At 36.0% G+C, this 22339-nt stretch overlaps 1 protein-coding gene across 1 annotated transcript in view; it reads left to right on the forward strand.

The window, feature by feature from the left end:
* LOC136035288 (myotubularin-related protein 10-B-like) overlaps nt 1–22339 on the forward strand; it is a 118288-nt gene that overhangs the window by 44463 nt on the left and 51486 nt on the right. The window contains exons 4-6 of the mRNA XM_065716972.1: nt 2455–2613; nt 11129–11253; nt 16942–17079. Coding sequence (XP_065573044.1) covers nt 2455–2613; nt 11129–11253; nt 16942–17079 — 422 coding nt within the window. The remainder of the gene's footprint in view (nt 1–2454; nt 2614–11128; nt 11254–16941; nt 17080–22339) is intronic.

Below are 22339 nucleotides of genomic sequence, written 5' to 3' on the forward strand. Positions count from 1 at the left end.
GCTTCAGGCCGAGAGCTACAAGCTCTTGGCCTAGGGTTTAGGGAATTGGGAGTATTGTCTCTTCCTTAAGTATCGTCAAAGAAAAGAACATAAGGGCTAAATGATAGCAAGTGACCGAAAGATACGTAATGCGTAAGATGAATAAATCTAGATGGCTATAGTACTTAACATAGAACAATCAATCATCATGTCAATGTTTAAGATGAGTAAAGCGTTAAGAGACAGTTTTTGAAAGAATAGGAGACTGACTCTGAGATCATGCACATTTTTCATAGTCAAAATTTTATGATTACAGTAGGTTCTGCTGTATGGGGAGGCTAAGTCTTAACATGATTGGAGGTCGGTTATAAATAAATCAATCAATCAATCAATTTATTAATACTAAAGAAAACTATTACAAAAGTAAATCAATTAATTGGCCCAAGAAGCTATGCTTGTAATGGGCCACAGAGAACAAAAAAAAAAAAACACCTATAAAATATATACAAAAAAAAAAAAAGAAAAAAAAAAGAAAAAAAAAACACTGGAATAAGACAAGATTTTAAAAGAAGAGAAGTGACATACAAATTGGGATAGAATTAAAAGAGAGACAAAAATTATTTAACTGGAAAGACCCGACGAAATAATGCATTTGCAGAAAGAAAAAGAGGGACATCCAAAGGGATGGAGTTCCATAATAGAATTGACTGATATACAGGAGACCTCTGAGCTGCTGTAGAGGATCGTTTTGGTAAAATAAATCGTCGAGAAGAATTACGCAAAGAAGAAAAGTACCTACCTGAGCCTGTCCTTGAGAAAAACTGCTGCAGGGTCGGTGGAAGAGTACCTAGAAAAGCAGAATGCGCTAAATAAAGAGTATTTTTTACCTATAATATGATCCAGCGGAGCTATTCCATTATCAATATAAAGATCAGAGGAATGGTAAAGCCGAGGGAGAAGAAAAGTAGCCTTCACTGCCCTATTTTGGGCTCTTTGAAGTGAGCAGAGAAGAGATTTATAAACATTCTGACATTTGTGGTCATATGAATCTAAGACTTCCTTGGCACTAGGCAGGCGTTGTAACTACTTAACATGATATGATGTTAAAAAAAAACATGGCAGATTGTAGTCAATGTTACAGTGATAGACTAGCAGCAATGTTTTTGGATTTTCCCTTTCTTTTAATTCGAAAGACTAATTTAGTTTTTAAATTTTAAAGACTAATTTAATAGATTTTGAACAGGAATTTGCTAAAATTTCAATATGCTTGTGATTAAATTTGTGTTATAATGCTCTGTATCATGCTATGCTTGCTGTACGCTATGCCTTATGGAGAGTATGGGGATAAGGATATTTTTTCGGGGAGGTGGCGAGGATCGAAAAAAGGAAATTTTAAGCCCTAATCCATGTTGTTTTACTTCTAAAGGCATGTTTTTTTTTTGGGGGGGGGAGCTTCAGATTAACTACAGGGAAACTTTATCCCGTATTTGTGTTGTGACATGTATGTCGTATAAATATATTGGTGGATTCATCTTCCAAATTGAGTCATACCCTGGCCAGCCAAATTTTAACATGATTGTTTAAAGTCTACAGGGACAGCATTTATTGTAATTCACACGTTCGCGAAACTGAATTTCTTCTGATTCTTCTGTTGTTTGTTGGCCTGGTTTTGAAGTAACTTTTTTTTTCATCATGTCAGGAACTTCTGAAAAAAACGATATTTTATGTCTTGGCTAAAAATCTTTTCAAGAAGAATTTGTCCAGAGTAATTTTTTTCTTGCACTATCCATCTAAATCTTTGTAAAGTAACCGGCTGCTATTGAGGCAAATTGATTTTCTTTTTGGGATTGATTTTTTCTATTGGTTCAAATAAATGGGAACTACTTTTCCCAGGTAACGTGACCAGTCCGTGATCGATTGAAAAGTTTCCATGAATTTAAAGTTTACGCAAAATTATGGTGCAGTCTCTAGATGAAAACCGCCACTAATTTTAATTCTTTTTATTAAGGTAACTGTCCTAGAATAGAGAATTGACCATAAGAAGTTGGTATAATGTATTTATACATGAAAGTTTTCAGCTCTAGCAACAGACTACAGGACCGACGCAAGGAGCTTAGGATTCAAGAATCGTCGTTAATCCGATACAATACAATATTATTAAATTTCGAGATAAATTTTAAACGGTGCAAAAGGCACACAAAAAAGAGGTTACCATTTGAAGGCCCTCTCTGTTGCCTTGAAACCGCTTATTGATGTTCTTACCCTATGTTTTCCCTGAAATTTATCTATTGGTCAGGTGAATAAAAAAGTAGAGTGTAGAATTGTGGCTTGAACTGTTCCAAAATTGAAACACTTATACCGACATTTTTGTGTTCATTGTTAAAGAAAACTACAGAGATTCGGTAACATCCACTGTGAATGAATATTTTAGATATTTAAGCCTTTGTTTGTGCTGACGTGTTTTCTGTATTTCAGGATGGCATCACGGAGCGTAATCAGCTGTTGTCTTCCTATGATATTTGCCTTATGAATGTTGACAGGATATATTCTTTGCACAGTGGCGGACGACGCAAGTTGTTAGTACCAGGAAGCAATCTAACTGGTGCTGTTCGAGAATTACAAATATTATGCAAGGTAGACCTGATTACTATCAGCCTTAATTTTTTTTAATTAAGTTAAAAAAATATCTAACTTGCAGTATAGTTAGTTTATAACACAGACATTACCTCAGTTAGTCACCATTATAATTTACCACGTAAGGGAAGGACGAGGTTTTTCTTCTCTTTTTTTTTGCGGGGGGGGGGGGGGTAGAATCAGAAAAGAAAAGGGCAAACTTCTAGGCCACCGTTCATATTTTCATGAACCGTCTTTTAGATCATTCTCAGAGAAGAAGGGGCACCCCCTACCCAATTTTCCCTTGTGTACAAGTATCGAATAACGGTAGGAAAGAAGAACTCTTCTTACTAAGTTATCTTATAGAATAAAATTATCTTATCAACAATACTAAAGGATGCTTTATAATTACTGTGGTTTATTATCGTAATTGGGTTGAGACTATTAAACGTCGACAGTATCTCAGGAACCATAAGTTGTAAGGGGTCGCTAAAGAAGAAAGAAAAAAACCAAAACGCAGAGTGGCAGCTTAGAATAGCAATTAGAGAAAATAGAAATTGTAGTTCCCAATCCTTTGATCTGCGCATATTTGCAGAAGTTAAATCATAAGCGTTAAATCATAATATAGTGGAATTCATTGTTATGAATTTTTGTGCTTGGTCTCAAAAATTAAAATTTGAACTGGTTTATTAAAAGTGAATCCAGAAAAAAGATACTGGAAACTAAAAGGTCAGCAGATGAGCTAAGTGTTACAAAAAATGTTTGAGAAGAAATTAAAAGTAGAGGGTGCGATGACCCAATTTTAACGTTAAATTAATAATTGAGAAGTGTCTGCTGTGTCAACAGACCCCTCTAGGCTTGTTTTATTTTCAAATAGTCAATCGGTTTCAAGTTGTTGAAAGGCTATTATAGATAATCTCTCAGCTTCTCAGGACACACTGCAGCGTAGTGGCTCATTCGTCCCTAAAAGAGTTTGTCATTAGAGGCAAAGACCCATTCGCCTTCAATGGGATATTTTATTATTTATTTATGGAAGGCACTTCACATGGAAACTACTGGTGAAAAAAATAGATAAATATTTATAAATATATTTATTAAAATATCAAACGATAATTATTTGTCATTTCACTGGTTTTATTTATTTGAGGCTTCAGTAATTTATATAGATGATCATGTGGTTGCACACTATCTGTAGAGGGGGCGGCCTTTTTTGGGTACCTGGAGCCTCAAAAGCTAATGGTAACATAGTAAGGACATCAAAATGAAAAAAAAAATTGCCTCCTGGCTTCATCTTGGGTCTATTCATACCTAAAAAGTGTGATTTTCTGTGGGTTTTCTTTTGATTGTTACAAGAATATTTAAGTAAATAGCTTTGCGTGAAGTTTTTTGGGACAGTGTTGTCATGGTCAACTGTGAAACTAAACAAAAATAAGCGATAAATTCCGTAAATTTTACGATGCTTCTCGCTTGTAAAAATTCAACATAAACAGTTTCTTGATCCCCAGAATTCTAATTGTTTGTTATTTCCAATCTATGCAATTGACTTGATCGGGATAAGCTCATTTTTGCTGATTTTTCACACACGTTCCTTATTTTCAAACCTGGCGTCTATTAAGTCTTAAAACTATACAACAGCAAATTGAAGCCTTATTCGCCAAAAGTGAGCTACCGGGATCTCGTGGGTTTTTAAAGACACGTATGGTTGTGAAAGCTTCTACTATACAAATTTATAGAATGAAATTTTATTTTGATGTTCTTGGTACTTAAAGCGCAATTTTCCTACTTTTTTATGAGAAGCTCTTCAGACGGTAGAAGATACAGGGAAAGGCTGTCTTTATTGTATAGGGACTGTGAATTTTAGACCAATTGTCACTTTCAATGAACGCACGTTGTAGAGTTGTATAGTTGCATTTTTAAACTATAGCCCCTGCCTCCCTAAGAATCTCTTGACCCTGAAAATTTAAATAGGGGGGGGGGATTGATGCGTGGTTGCCCGTTAATTAATTGTTGAAAGGGTTTGAAAGACGGCTAAAAATGTTGAAAATTCATGAAACTCATCAACGTTACCTTAGACCTTAGATCTTTCCGTGCCTCCAGAGGCACCCAAGGCGTCTAAGAAGAGTCTCCAATCGTCTCTGTAACTGGCGGCAGCGATAATGTCTTCCCACTCTGGTTGTAGGGAGGCACGAAAGTGGACGTAGGTCACTGTTGAAGGTGCGACAGAGTATGTTTTTGGGTCGTCCTCTGCGGTGGGTGCCTTCTGGTAGCCAAAAGAATGCTTGCTTGGGGATTCTGGTGTCATCCATGCGTAGTACGTTGCCTAGGTAGCTCCTTCTGCGTCTTTGTATGGTTTCGGCGAGGGAGGGCTGGCCCGTGATGATCCTTATATGGGCATTTGTAACTTTCTGAGTCCGGTGAATACCAAGAAGCCTCCGGAAAAAAGCGTTCTCAAAGGACTGGATTCTCCTCTCTTGGTCTTGGTTGAGATGCCAAGTTGTTGATGCGTAGAGGAGGACAGGCTGGACGTTACTGTTGAACAGGCGGAGCCGGAGAGAGAAAGTACTTGACCTCCACACTTTATTAAGCCTATTGAAGGTGCTGTTAGCCTGACCAATTTGGGCAATGTTTTCTTTGACTGTGGATCCTGTATTTTTGATGGTATTGCCAAGGTATTTGAAGTTGACTACCTGTTCTACATCGTTATCGCTGCCTTTGATTTTCATAGGTGAGTTTGCTTGTCGCCATTCCTTTGGTTTTACCGGCATTGACATTAAGCCTGAATCCACCTGCTTGTTGTTGAATATTCAAGAGTAATTCCTGAAGTCGTGATTTGCAGGTTTCAAGTATTGCAATGTCATCAGCAAAATCTAGGTCGCTCAGTAAGCGATCATCTAGGAGTAGCCCAGTTGACTCGATGCTCCGCAATATATAATCGATGATCAATTGCAGGTTTCAAGTATTGCAATGTCATCAGCAAAATCTAGGTCGCTGAGTAGACGATCATTTAGGAGTAGCCCAGTTGACTCGATACTCCGCAATATGTAGTCGATGACCAATGCGAACAGTAGTGGCGATAAGACACAGCCTTGTTTCTCCCCGAAGAGGATTTGGAATTTACCTGATTTCTCCTCTGACGTCCTCACACAGCTTGTTGTATCCTCGTACATGGCATGGCCATAGTGAGCTTAAATATGGTGTCAGGGATACCGTAATGACGGAGAAGCTTCCAAAGTGACTGGTGGACAAAGAGTCGAAGGCCTTTTCGAAATCTATGAAGGTCATATATAGATTGTAGTCTCTTTCGCAGCTCTCCTCTTTGAGCATTTGGAAGGTGAAAATCCGTTTGGTACTGGAGCGGTTTGGACGAAAGCCTTGTTGTTCGTCGTAGAGATATTCATCTGGGTAGCGTCGAATACGGGCTAAAATAATTTGGGACAGCAGTTTACCAGGGATTGAAAGTAGGCTAATGCCCCGCCAGTTATTGCATAGGGTGGTGTCACTCTTCTGAAACAGCTCCACGAGCGTGCTGCGGTGCCAGTCTGAAGGTACTTTGGCTGTTGACCAGATGATTTTGAAGAAATCTTTCCAATAGGAGACAAGAGTGGTCATAGAGCATAAAACCCATCAACCGATTTAAAAAATGTCGATCCGTTTCCAAACTTTATTTCTTATTTTTCATTAAACCTTTTCTTATTAGGTACTAGATTTTGTTAGTTCGTATTTGTATATGAATAGTAAATTTAGTATTCTATGAATGCTTTATAATTTTTCTCAATACAAGGTATAAGTGTATCATCTTCTAACAGTAGTGAGTGTTGCTGTTTGAAATGATACTTTAATATTAGTTAGTACGTCCCCAGCACATCCAATTCTATTTTTTACAATGATTTTGTATGTATTTAAATCATCAATCTGAAGGTGACCCGTGGTTTTAGCAGTTTCTAGTAAAGGAATTTCTAATCACAGTCTAACGGGTTACATCTTTAGACCTTAGTTCCTCTAACGCCATCCAGGGCTCGTAGGGCATCAGTGAGACTCCAACATTCTTCTTGAAGCTGGGCAGCGGCTAATACATCCGCACAGTCTGGCACAATAGCAGTGTTTATTGTCGCTCGGTCTTTTTCGTACCTCCGGCGTAGAGTATTCATCGGCATGCCTCTGCGTCTTAACCCCCTGGATTCCATTGGAACGTCGTCTTCGGCAGTCTACTGTCCGGTATGCGTAGTAAATGACCAAGAAAGCGCCCGCGTTTATACTAGATTACTTCTCTGAAGGGTGGTTGCATGGTGTGAGTTTCTATTTGTTCGTTGGTGACTCGGCTGCGCACGTGCAACAATCGTAGGAGACAGTAATTCTCAAAGGCTAACAGACTTTTCTCTAGAGTTTGGTCGAGTTTCCAGGCGTCACATGAGTAAAGCAGTATGCTCATCACTTTGCAGTTGAAGAGTCTTATTTTGAGCCTTAATGAGAATTTTGAAGATTTCCATATTGATGAGAGGCGATTCAAGGCCGTCTGTGCAATCCCAATTCAAGTGTGGACTTCTTTAGCTATTTAGCATCTCTTCAACTACACTGCCAAGGCATCGAAAGCATGATACTTGCTCGACTCTTTCTCTTTTTCGACTTTTTATGGTAGATCTCGAGAGGTTGATCGCTGCAAACAGTCATATATCTCGTCTTCTTTACGTTATCGTGTAGTCCCACTTTTTCGGCTCGGTCTGTTACCCAGCTAAAGAATTCTTTAAGGCTAGCATTGTCTTCATCTAGGTGGGTCAGGTCGTCAACAAATTCTGTATCTGACAATTGTTTTGAATTGCTAAGTCTTACTCCTTTGCCGGTAGCATTTCGGAGGATGAAGCTCGATGACAATGATGAACAGGAGGGGACCCGGCATGCATCCCTGCTTAACCCTTCGTGCGATTTTGACCATCTTGTGTCACCTCTACCGGTACGAACGCAGCATCTGTTTCTTCGTACATGGCCGTGATCAGATTTACTATTCTGGTAATCCATATTGGGACAAAATCTTCCACAAGGTTTCTTTATCGATTGAATCAAAAGCTTTTTCGAAATCACTATGGATAAGATCAGCAATTTCCTCTTCCGTCCATTGCTCTCTTCAATCAGCATTCGCATAATGAAGATAAGGTCAGCGCACGCTCTCCTAGGTATAAAGCCACTTTGTTCCTCGTGGAGGTTTTGGTCGATCTGATTGATGATTCGATTTTGTAGTATCAGACTGTACAGCTTAGCAGCTACAGATGAAAGGGCGACCCCTCTCCAGTTTCCACAGGACTTGGTATCTCCTTTCTTGAATAGTTTTACTATAATGCATTTGCTCCAATATATGGGAATTCTTTCTGTTTCCCAGACCGTTCTGAAAAGGGTGAGCCGAAATGTCGTACTTATGCTTAATGAAACTTTTATCATTTCAGCAGTGATACCATCAGCATCAGGTGACTTGCCATTTTCTATTTTCTTGGTGGCACTTAAGATCTCAATGGGAGAGATGGGATCTAGGTTAATACCTACTTCGAATAAAGGTACTTCTGGGATATGGGGTGTCTGAGGCGGTCTAGGTCGATTAAGAACGTTCTCGAAGTGTTCTGCCCAACTTTCCTCAATCTGCTCTTCAGAAGTTAGGAGGTTTCCTTTATTGTTTTTTACTGGACCTTCGGTACTTTTGCACGCCCCACAATGTCATTCGTTATTTTGTAAACAAGCCTTGAAACACCTTTCTTGGCAGATTCCTCTGCTTGTTCAGCTTTGGCTTCGATGAATTTACATTTATCAATTCGTGTCTGATTTTTGAATTTCCTGTGCTTCTGAAGGTACAGCACTGAGAGGCTGGCTTGGTGATCGCCTTGTGCGCTATTCTTTTGTGTCTTTAAGGTGGTGCGTTCAGCTATGGTCTTCCATGTTTCTTCGGAAGTCATCTCCCTTCAGGTCTCTACCGAACGCCTAGGATCTCTTCCGCAGATTCTGCATAGGCAGACGAGAATACAGTCCATATCGATTCAGTGCTTCCTGCATATTCGGTGTTGTGACTTTCCTGTTCTTCAAAGCGATTTTTGAGGGATAGGCAAAACTTTCTCTTTGTTGCTGCTTCGTTCAGCTTCTCCACATCAAATATCGTCTGAGTATGTCTCTTGTTTCTGAGCTCTTAAGTTTGATCTGGACCTTGGCGATAACTAGTTCATGGTCTGAACCTAAATCAGCAATTTTCATGGCTCTTATATCTAAGAGATTTCTTCTTCGAGCTTTACACTAAAGAATATGATCGATCTGATTTTTGGTTCAGTGGTCCGGGGACGTCCAAGTGTATTTGTGAATGTTCTTATGTGGAAATAACGTTCCACTGATCAACGACCCGTGTTCAATAGTAAGATCGATCAAAGGGAGCTGTTTTCATTCAGGCTACCGACGCCATGCCTCCCGATAACGCAGGATGCGTATTCTGTGTCGTCGCCAACTTTGGCATCAAAGTCTCCGAGAACGCACATGATGTCATACCGAGGTGCAGCTCTTATCACATATTTCAAGATACTATAAAATTCATCTTTGTTGCTGTCTGCGTCATTTGTCGGAGCATAGACTGAAACCAATGTCATTTTAGCGTGTCGGGAAGCAAACCCGGCTGTGAGGATACGACTGTTGACTGGTTTCCATTCTAGTAAAGCTTTGGAAGCTTTTGTGTTCAAGAGTTGACCAACTTCCTCACGGTGGTGGTCATCCTGTCCAGAAAATAGGAATTTATGTCCTTTCAGTATTTCTGTCCCAAAGCTGAGCTGACGAACCTCTCTCGTAGCAAGGAAGTTCAGCTTAAATTTCAATGCCTGCTCGACAAGTTCATCAAGTCTACTATTCTCTCGTAATGTCCTTACATTCCAGAATCCATGGCTCAGGTGTTTTTTCGCAGTCATAAAATCAGTCCGTAGGCATGCAGTATTCGTCATCATTAAGAAATCTGGGTTATTTATGATGTTTCTGTAACCGTTAATTTAACCAGGGAATGGATGGTTAGCCCATAGTCGCCACCCCTCCTCCTTCCTCAACACAGGCTTGGGACCGGCTACGGTGGAGTTAATGGTGGCTATGGTGGAGATTACATCTGCGTCTGTTTTAATCATTATAATAAAAGATGTGTTCGACAAAAACATTCCTGTGGCAAAAACTTGCACTTCAGACCTAAAAAGGGTGGGAAGTGGACACATATCGACAACGTATTCCTTGTCCGTAACGTCGAAAACCTACCTAATTCCTGGGTTCGCTCCTCTGGCAATCACTAATTTTCAAGGGCCGCTGCTTTTCCTTCACACCGCGACATTTTTTCTAGAATATAAATTGCCTATAAGCGAAATTCAGAAATTTTTACGATTCCCCCTGCCCATAGGCATCCCATATTTTTTTCACAAATACCACAGTTTATCATCACCTGTTTTCATACCAAGTCCTCGGTTTTCAGTTAATATTCATTTTTCCTCTTTTTACAAATAGGAGGGTGGGTTTCTCTGCCCTTGATACTGTTTTACGCCACTTACCCAAAACTCAAGTAATACTCAACTGATTTTAGCCCAGGTGAACTTAATTTAAATAGACTTCTATAATTTTCTCCTGATGTCACTTTGGTTCTATTAGGGCTAACATTGCGTTTCGCAATGACGGTACAAATATAGTGGAAAGTTCATTCTAGTCTGATCTCTTTTGTTACTTAAAAAATAAAACCTTTCATCTAAGCATTTATGCGCAAAAAAGACCTTTTTTTACTTGTTTGTACTGCTTGAGAGAGAATATTGAAGTTTTGAGTAAAGGACTCTCCAAGACTGAATTTCCATATGTACTTTTACTGAGATCCACCTTTATCTTAGAAGTATTTCCTCCTATTTTTTCGTATCACATGTAATCTAGTTTTTCTTGCAAACACATTATTGATAAATTTTGTATATTTTAAACTGATCAAAATAGTTTCTCTAACTATACCCAGCTCTAAGTTGGTACTTTTGTCTTTTTTCAATTCGGCTTACTATTGGACATGGTTCGGTCTTTACTTGGTGTGCACCATAGAATAAAAAGTTGTATGAACATTTATCATAAGGCCTACCTTTCCAATTGGTTACCTTTCCCAGTTTGGTTATTGACCGATTCAGGGTCGTATTCCCAACTTCACAGTGTTGCCATATGTAGTGACTCATCTCTGCTTTGGTGTTATTTCGCATCCTGTGAAATTTGTTTACTGTAGTGGCTGGTGATTACTAAACAACTTTTCTGTTGTTTAGATCAATCTCTTGCTATTAAGTTTTTGACTTTGTCGTAATTCTTGTTAAGTTTCTAAAAGCATTAGAGAAGTAATCTTGTAGTCTTGTGTCCAAAAACTGAAGTCAACTAAAAATGTATATATTAAAAAACTTAAGCTATATAACGAAGCTATTCTTTTATGACTAAATGTCGAATTGATTTGGTTTCAACGTCGATAACCGGATCTTATAGATCGTACCAGTGTTTTCGGGCTCAATGTAAGTTATGTTTTTATTTTCAGGATCTGAGCTCCCATTTGTTTGGTTTCAAGTTTGTTCCAAATGGCGCCGAACGTGCAATAGTTAATGCTATGCTTCATCACTGCTATCCAAAGAGAGTTGAACTCCATTTTGCTTTTGAATGCAGGTTAGTTCTTTTTTCTTTTGAATAATTTCTGCCTCTTGTAATTTAGCTGGATGAAACAAGAATTTTGAAAGTTAGCTTTCTTTTTTAAGAAATTAATCCTTTGTTTAAGCCAAAAACACCCGACTTCTCATTTCTTACAAAACAAGGTAAATCTTGTTAAGAGAAAAAGACCAAGTGGCGCCTCTATTTGAATTTTGACTGGTTTTTCTATTTGAAAGCGAAATGCTCTGAAGTTTTTCAAAAGAAGTTCTATAAGAAAGACTATTGAGTTCTGTCTTACCAGTGCAGATGGGCATAATACCAGTTCATAATAACTGAAAAACAATTTTACAGACGATAGAAACACATTTTCAATTTCGATCTAAAATTGAATGGAATCAAATGTTTGCCAACTGAAGGTTCTATTTCATCGTTTGTTACGAAATAAGGTTTTGAAGAGAAATTTGACTATTTTTCAAGGAAAAAGAGCTTCAACTCGTTTTCCAGAATCTAGATTTAAAGCATCCATTACAGTAAAAATTAATTCTGACTGTTTAATTATCTAAATGAAACTTATTCATATATATATTCTAATCAAATTAAAAAAAAAAAAAAAAAAAAAGGAATCTAATTTTGTCTGAAAAAGACAGTTGTGCATTTTTGAAACTCTTAATATTTTATAATAGTCTTAATAGTTTTACGCACTTCTTAATTTTCAAATAGCTAAAAGAAAAATGTTCGAAAATTATGAATTTCAGACATGAATATACCTGATTGGGCAAAAATGTTTTTTTTTTTACTTTGATATCCTGGTACATTCTTTTTTTGTGTTCGCTTCTCGAGGGGGGAGGGGAATAGAAAATTAACAAAAAGCTTCAGAAATCTGTTGTGAGCGTTTTGTTACATTTTGATGAGAGAATTTCGGAGGGGGGGGGGGGGGGTCAAACCTGATAATACCTTCCCTGGATACGGCCTTGCATAGACCTGTTGTTTCCTCAAAATATATTTTTGTTTCACATTCTGTGAATGTTTTGGTGTCTATTTCCTTGCAAACTAAATTTATTATTAATATTCGAAAGTCAAATCTTGACATATGAAATTAAAGTCTTGTTATGTCAAGTCTGTATTACACTTATAAAGTTATTCTTGACTGTGTAGTGACTGTAGGGAGTAAATTTAGTAATTTTGTTCCTCTGCAACTGGGATTTTCATTTGGCTTACCTCTGTGGCTAAACCTCTACCTTGTTACCTTTATAAGTTGAATTCTATGTAGAATGGTCACTATAACTCGAACTATCCATAAGTTGAAATTACACATAACTCGAAAAAAGATTGTTGTCCCATGAATCATCTGTTTTCATATAATCATCTGTTTTCATGAATCATGAGCATCATCATCTGTTTTCATTGAAGTTCTCGGTTTTCAGTCAATATTAAATTTTAATCTTTCGCACAGTTTCCTTTTTTTAGAGGGAGGAGGGTTGGTTCCTCTGCCCCTGATACTGTTTTACATCATTAAACGCAAACTCAAGTAATACTCAACTAATTTTAGCCCAGGCGGACTTCATTTTAATAGACTTGCATGTTTTGGATTATTATCTGTCATCAATTAGCCTCATATTTGTGACATACCGCGTGCAGATTTTTTAATATTCAAGTCATTTAGTGTCCGATGATTTTCTCCTGATGTCACTTTGGTCCTATTAGGGCATTTCACTTGTATCTGAATCTAGCTTGAAATGGTTATCCTATCTGTTTTCCTGAATTTTTCCCAACAGAAAAATTCAAGAAGTTTTTTTTTGTGCCAAAAAATGAAGAAAAACAATTTAGCTCAAGCTTAGATCTAAGACTTGGTTATAATCATAATGGATTTGCATAATTAAGTTGAAAATCCAATTAGTTATTTTATCAATTAGAAATTCATTATAGTCAAAATTTGGTAAAAAAAAAAAGTACAAACCATTAAAAAATTAAAACAGGAATTAAAACTGTTAACAAGAACGGAATATAATTTTTTAAAGCCAATAAACACACTCTAACGTGCTGGAAAATATTGTTTATTTGATTAGCGTGTGAGGAGATTTGACTCTTCCTATATCTTTTATCATTAGATGACGAACGTATTTTTTTTGAAGACCGCACTGTCTTTCTATGACGAACAAATAGAAGTTCGAATAAGGAGAAGTCCTTTTATTAGACAATAGAAAAGAGATACAGAAGTTCTGTATATTCATTTTATCTGCTGATGACGGTCACTGATGTATGTGGTTGAAATATCCAGAACTTTTGTGTCTGTTGTCACTGTCTTATAAAAGGACTTTCTCTGTTTGAACTTTTGTTTTTTCGCTTGATGACAATCAATCAATCAATCAATCAATTTGTTAATACTAAAAAAAGAAACAATTACAAATCGTAAAGTAATTACGAAGCCCAAGAAGCTTAGCTTGTAATGGGCCAACAAAACAAAAATCAAAAACTTATAAATCAAATATAATAATAAAAAAAACTGAAACAAGACAAGGAGATTTATCATATAGGAGATATGGAAGGAAAATTAAACATATAATTAAAATGAAGAAAAGAGATAAAAAATTAGGATGGAATCCAAACAACATCATAGAATCTGAAAAATATATTAAATAAAGAGGAGAGAGACATAAATAAGGGTAAAAAAACCCATTAAACTGGAAATACCAGACGAGAAACTGTCTTTACAGAGCGAAACAGAGGTACATCAGGAGGGATGGAGGTCCATAGTAGAACTGATTGATAAACAGGAGACTTCTGAGCGGCGGTTGATGATCGTTTGGGTAAAACAAGTCTGCGAGGAGAACTTCGTAAGGAAGAAGAATACCTACCTGAGTCTGCCCGTGAGAAAACTGTTGCAGAGATGGTGGAAGAATACCTAGAAAAGCAGAGTGCGCAAAATAAAGACTACTTTTACCTACAATACGATCCAGCGGAGCTATCCCAGTATCAAACAGTTCGTGGTAACGAACTGTAGTAAGGGGCGACCCGGCTCAATAGTAACCTAAACTCTAAAAAATGGAATTTCGGTACCAATAGTAACATCAAAAGAATCGTGTTTTAGTGCTGATTTTAAATATATAAGTTTCATCAAGTTTAGTCCTATTAATCAAAAGCTACGAGCCTGAGAAAATTTGCCTTGTTTCAGAAAACAGGGAGAAACACCCCTAATAGTCATACAATCTGAGCAAAAATCACACCATCCGATTCAGCGTATCAGAGAACCCGGATGTAGAAGTTTCAAGCTCCTATCTATAAAAATGTGGAATTTCGCATTGGTCCTAGAATGTCGCAAGAGGGCTCATTCTAACGGAAATTAAAAGTTCTATTGCCCTTTTTAAGTGATCTGAAAAATTGAAGGGCACCTTGGCCCCCTCCCACGCCCATTTTTTCCCAAGTCACCGGATCAAAATTCTGAGATAGCCATTTTATTCACCATAGTCGAGACACCTAATAACTATGTCTTTGGGGACGACTTACCGCCCCACAGTCCCCGTGGGAGGGGCTGCAAGTTACAAACTTTGACCAGAGTTTATACATAGTAATGGTTATTGGGAAGTGTACAGACGTTTCAAGGGGATATTTTTGGTTTGGAGGGGGAGAAGTTGAGGGGGGTTTCGTGGGAGGATAGTTCCATGGAAGAATTTGTCATGGGGGAAGAGAATTTCAATGAAGGGGGCGCAGGATTTTCTAGCATTATTTATAAAAAACAATGAAAAAATAAATATGAAAAGTTTTTTCGACTGAAAGTAAGGAGCAGCATTAAAACTTAAACGAACAGAAATGATTACGCATATGAGGGGTTCACCTCCTCGTAACACCTTGCTCTTTACGCTAAAGTATTTTTAGTAATTTCAACTATTTATTCTACGGTCTGTGTGATTCAGGGGTCATTCTTAAGGAATTGGGAGAGAATTTAAGCTTTAGTGTAAAGAGCGAGGTATTGACGAGGGGATGAACCCCTTCATATACCTAATAAAAACATACGAATATAGAAGTTCGTTACGTAAGTTAATTCGTAAGCTTCATATATTTTTTACTAATGAAAACGTTCGTAAAAATTAAAAGTTCTAGTTGCTTTTTTAAGTAATCAAAAAATTGGAGGGCAACTAGGCCTCCTCCCCCGCTCCTTTTCTTCTCAAAATCTCGAATTAGAACTATGAGAAAACCATTTAGCCAAAAAAAATATACAAATTTCGTTTTTATTATTTATGTGCGGAGAGCCAAATCAAAACATGCATTAATTCAAAAATGTTCAGAAATTAAGTAATTTTTTTTTAAACTGAAAGTAAGGAGCGACATTAAAACTTAAAACGAACAGAAGTTACTCCGTATATGAATGAGGCTTTTCCTCCTCAACGCCCCGCTCTTTATGCTAAAGTTTTTTTTTTTACTTTTTTAAAGAGTAGAGTTAAGAGAAAGAGCCAAACTTTAGCGTAAAGAGCGGGGTGTTGAGGAGGAAAAGCCTCTTTCATATACAGAGTAATTTCTGTTCGTTTTAAGTTTTAATGTCGCTCCTTACTTTCAGTTAAAAAAAACTTGTTTTTTTATTTAATCATTATAAAGATCAGAGGAAGGGTAAAGCCTAGGGAAAAGAAAAGTAGCCTTCACTGCCCTATTTTGGGCTCATTTACTACAAAGGTAGTAAATTTTGGGTTTGTTTCAGAAATGCTGCTGGTGGGAATGTCTCGTTCTAGGTAATGTAGAAAGGAGAAAATAGACCCTGTTTGAGGTTATCTGTCACTTTTTTTTCCGAAGCTTGACATATGATACAGACGAATGAAGGTGGCTGAATGTCCCTATATTTTAAAGGGTTAGCTGTGAAACAGGACTACATCATATACTGAAGAATGTACATAAATATCTAGATGATGTTCTAAAAATGTGTAGGTTTTATTTTTCTGGCGTCCAATTGTCACCTAAAACTTCTTGTCATGTCATAATAGTCGAAAAACTCAAATTTGTTAGATAAAGTTCTATCTACACTTTGTCTAAGTTTTTTCTAGGAATTTTTTACGAGCAATTTTTTTTTAGTGTGATGAACTGGGATTTATTGCTTTAGTTAGATGAAAAACAAATTTTTTTCAACTGCAATTAAGGAGCAACATCAAAACTTAAAACAGACAGAATGTATATTAGGGGGGCTGCCCTTTCCTCAATACCCGCTCTTAACGTTAAATTTCTTAAAAAACACTTCTCATTCATATTCAACGGCCTTTGTATTTGAGCAGTATTTCTTAAAGAACTATGACAAAAGCAAACTTTAGCATAAAGAGCTGGAAATGAGTAAGATAAAACACCCCTCATATACGAACTAATATCTGTTCTTTTTAATGTTGTTCCTTACTTTCAGTAACACAAAACTTTCTTTTTATTTAATTTCTGGCCATTTTCAAATCATGCCAGGAACTAATTTAAAATGTTTTCCTTAAAAAGAAAATTCTAGGAGATTGTCCAGAACTTCTTAAGGGACAAAAACTGCCTTTCAACCCTATGTGAACGCTTGTTTTAAGGCCTTTATTCACTATATATGAAACGGGTTTACTAATAGCTAATTGTTGTATGGTTATCATCTAGATAGCTGATTTGGTTTTAAAAGCTATTAGTCGTCAGATTCAACTTTTAAATTTGACAGTGCTGCTCCGTCAAGTGCTATTATTGTTTTATTTTTTTTTTTTGTAGACTGCCGGCGACGCAAGATGTTCCTGGTGTGAGTATGTTTCGCCAGGCACAAGATTGGGACGAAGAATTACGTCGGTGTCACTCCTCTACTGGATGGCGTATCTGCTATGCAAATGAGAATTATCAAGTTTGCCCCAGGTAGTATCAATATATAATTTTCAACATGTATTATACCATTAGCGCAGTGGCTCCTTATCTTATGATTTTGAGGTGTTAAAGGAGCATCAAAGAGATTTTTAAGCTGTTTATCTGCTATGCAAATAAATATTATCAATAAACAACCAAGAGAGATAAAACTCTACAAAAAGAAAACTTAAAACGAGACGACGGCCAGTAGAATTGAAAGACTAAAACAACGCGGATATTTCGACTGTATCCAAACAAGGCGTCTTCAGGACAAGATAGAAAATTAAAAGAAAACTAATCTAAAAACAAATAAAAACCACCACCAATAATAATAAATACAATTGTCGTTACTTATCCACGTAGGGAAAAGCAGCTATTTGAGTTACTTCAATGAGAATCAAAGAGCAACTGAGGAAAAATTATGAAAATTGAAACTTAGTTAATTATTCAGTTGCGAAATAATCCTCTTGTAAGCTAACATTGAAGCAACTCTTTTTGGTCTAGTGGGTAATCTTGTCCCCTGGTGATTGTGTAAAATTTTAATTCCCCCATCGACTATTGGTTCATTTTACAAAAGAATATCATAAATTGGGTCAATATTTAAATTCCCTGTGTCTCTATTTATTAAATATTAGAAAATATATGTTTTGTAATTTCTATAGCCTCCCTCGCCCACTGAGAAAAACCTCTATAATTAAAAATAGCTGTAGCCTCATCAAATTGTATAAAATGTTCGGGATAAAAGAATGTATGTTCAGATAGAGCCGAAACAAAAGTTTCGGGAGGCTTTCTTAGTTGTAGGGTTATTTCTATTGAGTTGTGATGCTCAATAAATCTTTCAGTAAATTGTTGGTGAGTTCTACCAATATAAAACTTTCCACAGGAACAGGGAATTTTATACACCCCACTAACTAAATCTCCCCGGGTGAAATCCTTCCCAGAATTAAGAAAACTACCTAATGGTCTCACTGATTGGACAAAATTATCAAGTTTGCCCCAGGTAATATCAATATACAATTATCAACACATATTGCTATGTAAATAATTATTATCAAATTTGCTCCAGGTAATATCAATATACAATTAATCAACATGTATTATACCATTAGCGCAGTGGCTCCTTATCTTATGATTTGGAGGTGCTAAAGGAGCATCAAAGAGATTTTTAAGCTGTTTATCTGCTATGCAAATAAATATTATCAATAAACAACCAAGAGAGATAAAACTCTACAAAAAGAAAACTTAAAACGAGACGATGGCCAGTAGAATTGAAAGACTAAAACAACGCGGATATTTCGCTGGTATCCAAACAAGGCGTCTTCAGCACAAGATAGAAAATTAAAAGAAAACTAATCTAAAAACAAATAAAAACCACCACCAATAATAATAAATACAATTGTCGCCACTTATCCACGTAGGGAAAAGCAGCTATTTGAGTTACTTCAATGAGAATCAAAGAGCAACTGAGGAAAAATTATGAAAATTGAAACTTAGTTAATTATTCAGTTGCGAAATAATCCTCTTGTAAGCTAACATTGAAGCAACTCTTTTTGGTCTAGTGGGTAATCTTGTCCCCTGGTGATTGTGTAAAATTTTAATTCCCCCATCGACTATTGGTTCATTTTACAAAAGAATATCATAAATTAGGTCAATATTTAAATTCCCTGTGTCTCTATTTATTAAATATTAGAAAACATATGTTTTGTAATTTCTATAGCCTCCCTCGCCCACTGAGAAAAACCTCTATAATTAAAAATAGCTGTAGCCTCATCAAATTGTATAAAATGTTCGGGATAAAAGAATGTATGTTCAGATAGAGCCGAAACAAAAGTTTCGGGAGGCTTTCTTAGTTGTAGGGTTATTTCTATTGAGTTGTGATGCTCAATAAATCTTTCAGTAAATTGTTGGTGAGTTCTACCAATATAAACTTTCCACAGTAACAGGGAAATTTATACACCCCACTAACTAAATCTCCCCGGGTGAAATCCTCCCCAGAATTAAGAAAACTACCTAATGGTCTCACTGATTGGACAAAATTATCAAGTTTGCCCCAGGTAATATCAATATACAATTATCAACACATATTGCTATGTAAATAATTATTATCAAATTTGCTCCAGGTAATATCAATATACAGTTAATCAACATGTGTTATACCATTAGCGCAGTGGCTCCTTATCTTATGATTTTGAGGTGCTAAAGGAGCATCAAAGAGATTTTTAAGCTGTTTCTCTATCTGCTATGCAAATAATTATTATCAAATTTGCTCCAGGTAATATCAATATACAATTATCAACACGTATTATTCCATTAGCACAGTGGCTCCTTATCTTACGATTTTGAGGTGCAAAAGGAGCATCAAAGATATTTTTAAGCTGTTTCTCTATCTGCTATGCAAATGAATATTATCAAATCTGCCCCAGGTAGTATTAATATGCAATTATCAACATGTATTGTACCATTAGCGCAGTGGCTCCTTATCTTATGATTTGAGGTGCTAAAGGAGCATCAAAGAAATTTTTAAGCTGTTTCTCTATCTGCTATGTAAATAATTATTATCAAATTTGCGCCAGGTAATATCAATATACAATTAATCAACATGTATTATACCATTAGCGCAGTTGCTCCTTATCTTATGATTTTGAGGTGCTAAAGGAGCATCAAAGAGATTTTTAAGCTGTTTCTCTACATGCTATGCAAATGAATATTATCAAATTTGCTCCAGGTAATATCAATATGCAATTATCAACATGTATTATACCATTAGCGCACTGGCTCCTTATCTTATGATTTTGAGGTGCTAAAGGAGCATCAAAGAGATTTTTAAGCTGTTTCTCTATCTGCTATGCAAATAATTATTATCAAGTTTGCTCCAGGTAATATCAATATACAATTATCAACACGTATTATTCCATTATCACAGTGGCTCATTATCTTATGATGTTGAGGTGCTAAAGGAGCATCAAAGAGATTTTTAAGCTGTTTCCTCTATCTGCTATGCAAATGAATATTATCAAATTTGCCCCAGGTGATATTAATATGCATTTATCAACATGTATTATACCATTAGCGCGGTGGCTCCTTATTTTATGATTTGAGGTGCTAAAGGAGCATCAAAGAGATTTCTAAGCTGTTTCTCTATCTGCTATGTAAATAATTATTATCAAATTTGCTCCAGGTAATATCAATATACAATTAATCAACATGTATTATACCATTTGCGCAGTGGCTCCTTATCTTATGATTTTGAGGTGCTAAAGGAGCATCAAAGATATTTTAAGCTGTTTCTCTATCTGCTATGCAAATAAATATTATCAAATTTGCTCCAGGTAATATCAATATGCAATTATCAACATGTATTATACCATTAGCACAGTGGCTCCTTATCTTATGATTTTGAGGTGCTAAAGGAGCATCAAAGATATTTTTAAGCTGTTTCTCTATCTGCTATGTAAATAAATATTATCAAATTTGCTCCATGTAATATCAATATACAATTAATCAACATGTATTATACCATTAGCGCAGTGGCTTCTTATCTTATGATTTTGAGGTGCTAAAGGAGCATCAAAGATGTTTTTAAGCTGTTTTTCTATCTGCTATGCAAATAAATATTATCAAATTTGCTCCAGGTAATATCAATATACAATTAATCAATATGTATTATACCTTTAGCGCAGTTGCTCCTTATCTTATGATTTTGAGGTGCTAAAGGAGCATCAAAGATATTTTTAAGCTGTTTCTCTATCTGCTATGCAAATAAATATTATCAAATTTGCTCCAGGTAATATCAATATACAATTAATCAATATGTATTATACCTTTAGCGCAGTTGCTCCTTATCTTATGATTTTGAGGTGCTAAAGGAGCATCAAAGATATTTTTAAGCTGTTTCTCTATCTGCTATGCAAATAAATATTATCAAATTTGCTCCAGGTAATATCAATATACAATTAATCAATATGTATTATACCTTTAGCGGAGTTGCTCCTTATCTTATGATTTTGAGGTGCTAAAGTAGCATCAAAGATATTTTTAAGCTGTTTCTCTATCTGCTATGCAAATAAATATTATCAAATTTGCTCAAGGTAATATCAATATGCAATTATCAACATGTATTATACCATTAGCTCAGTGGCTCCTTATCTTATGATTTTGAGGTGATAAAGGAGCATCAAAGAGATTTTTAAGCTGTTTCTCTATCTGCTTTGGAAATAAATATTATCAAATTTGCTCCAGGTAATATCAATATACAATTAATCAACATGTATTATACCATTAGCGCAGTGGCTCCTTATCTTATGATTTTGAGGTGCTAAAGGAGCATCAAAGAGATTTTTATGCTGTTTCTCTATCTGCTATGCAAATGAATATTATCAAATTTGCCCCAGGTAATATTAATATGCAATTATCAATATGTATTATACCATTAGCGCAGTGGCTCCTTATCTTATGATTTTGAGGTGCTAAAGGAGCATCAAAGAGATTTTTAAGCTGTTTCTCTATCTGCTATGCAGATGAATATAACCAAATATGCCCTATGTCTAGTTATTAAAATGATGCTGCCTTTCGTACTCCTCATTTAAGGTCTAGAGCTGTTTCAAACGTATCAAGCGTATATTTAAGTCGCTATTCTAATGGACGGAATGACCACTGCCCCTTCTTGGGATTTCTCCTACATCTTAGGATTTCAGTTCTGTACTTTAACCGTGGGAAAAGTAGTTATGTTAAAAATTTTACTCAAAAAGTATGTGAAGCACCCATATTATTGCTACTTAATATTTTAAGATTTCTTTTCAAGTCCTGAGAGTTTTCCTAGTGCATTTTGGGATATAAGATATACCAGGGCCGTATCAAAGGGAAAATAGTCACTTGGTTAGACCTGCCGTTGTTGTGCTAGCTGCTCAGACCCTAAAATTATTCCCCATCCCCGGACGAAAAAAAATATTCCCCTATCGACCAATTTAGATTTGCTAACTGTAATCCAGCACTGCTTTTTATCCTAATATTATTTCATTAACATAATATAGTTAATTGACATGTTCTGTGATTATTTTACTCTTGCATGTGACTGTTCTTATGATTGTTCTAGCATGTAATTGTAAATGTTGTTCTCTACAATTGTTCTGAAGTCTAGTAAGTTCTAATATCCAGAGCGCTGCTGGTCCCGTGATTCTTGATTAAATATTGTCAACTTCGAAGATAATTTATCCATACAAGAAAGGAAATTTTCTAAAATTTGAAAACTGTACTAAATGTTTTCTTCCCTTTT

This window comes from Artemia franciscana, chromosome 14, assembly GCF_032884065.1.
Source record: "Artemia franciscana chromosome 14, ASM3288406v1, whole genome shotgun sequence".
NCBI classification, from domain to species: domain Eukaryota; kingdom Metazoa; phylum Arthropoda; class Branchiopoda; order Anostraca; family Artemiidae; genus Artemia; species Artemia franciscana.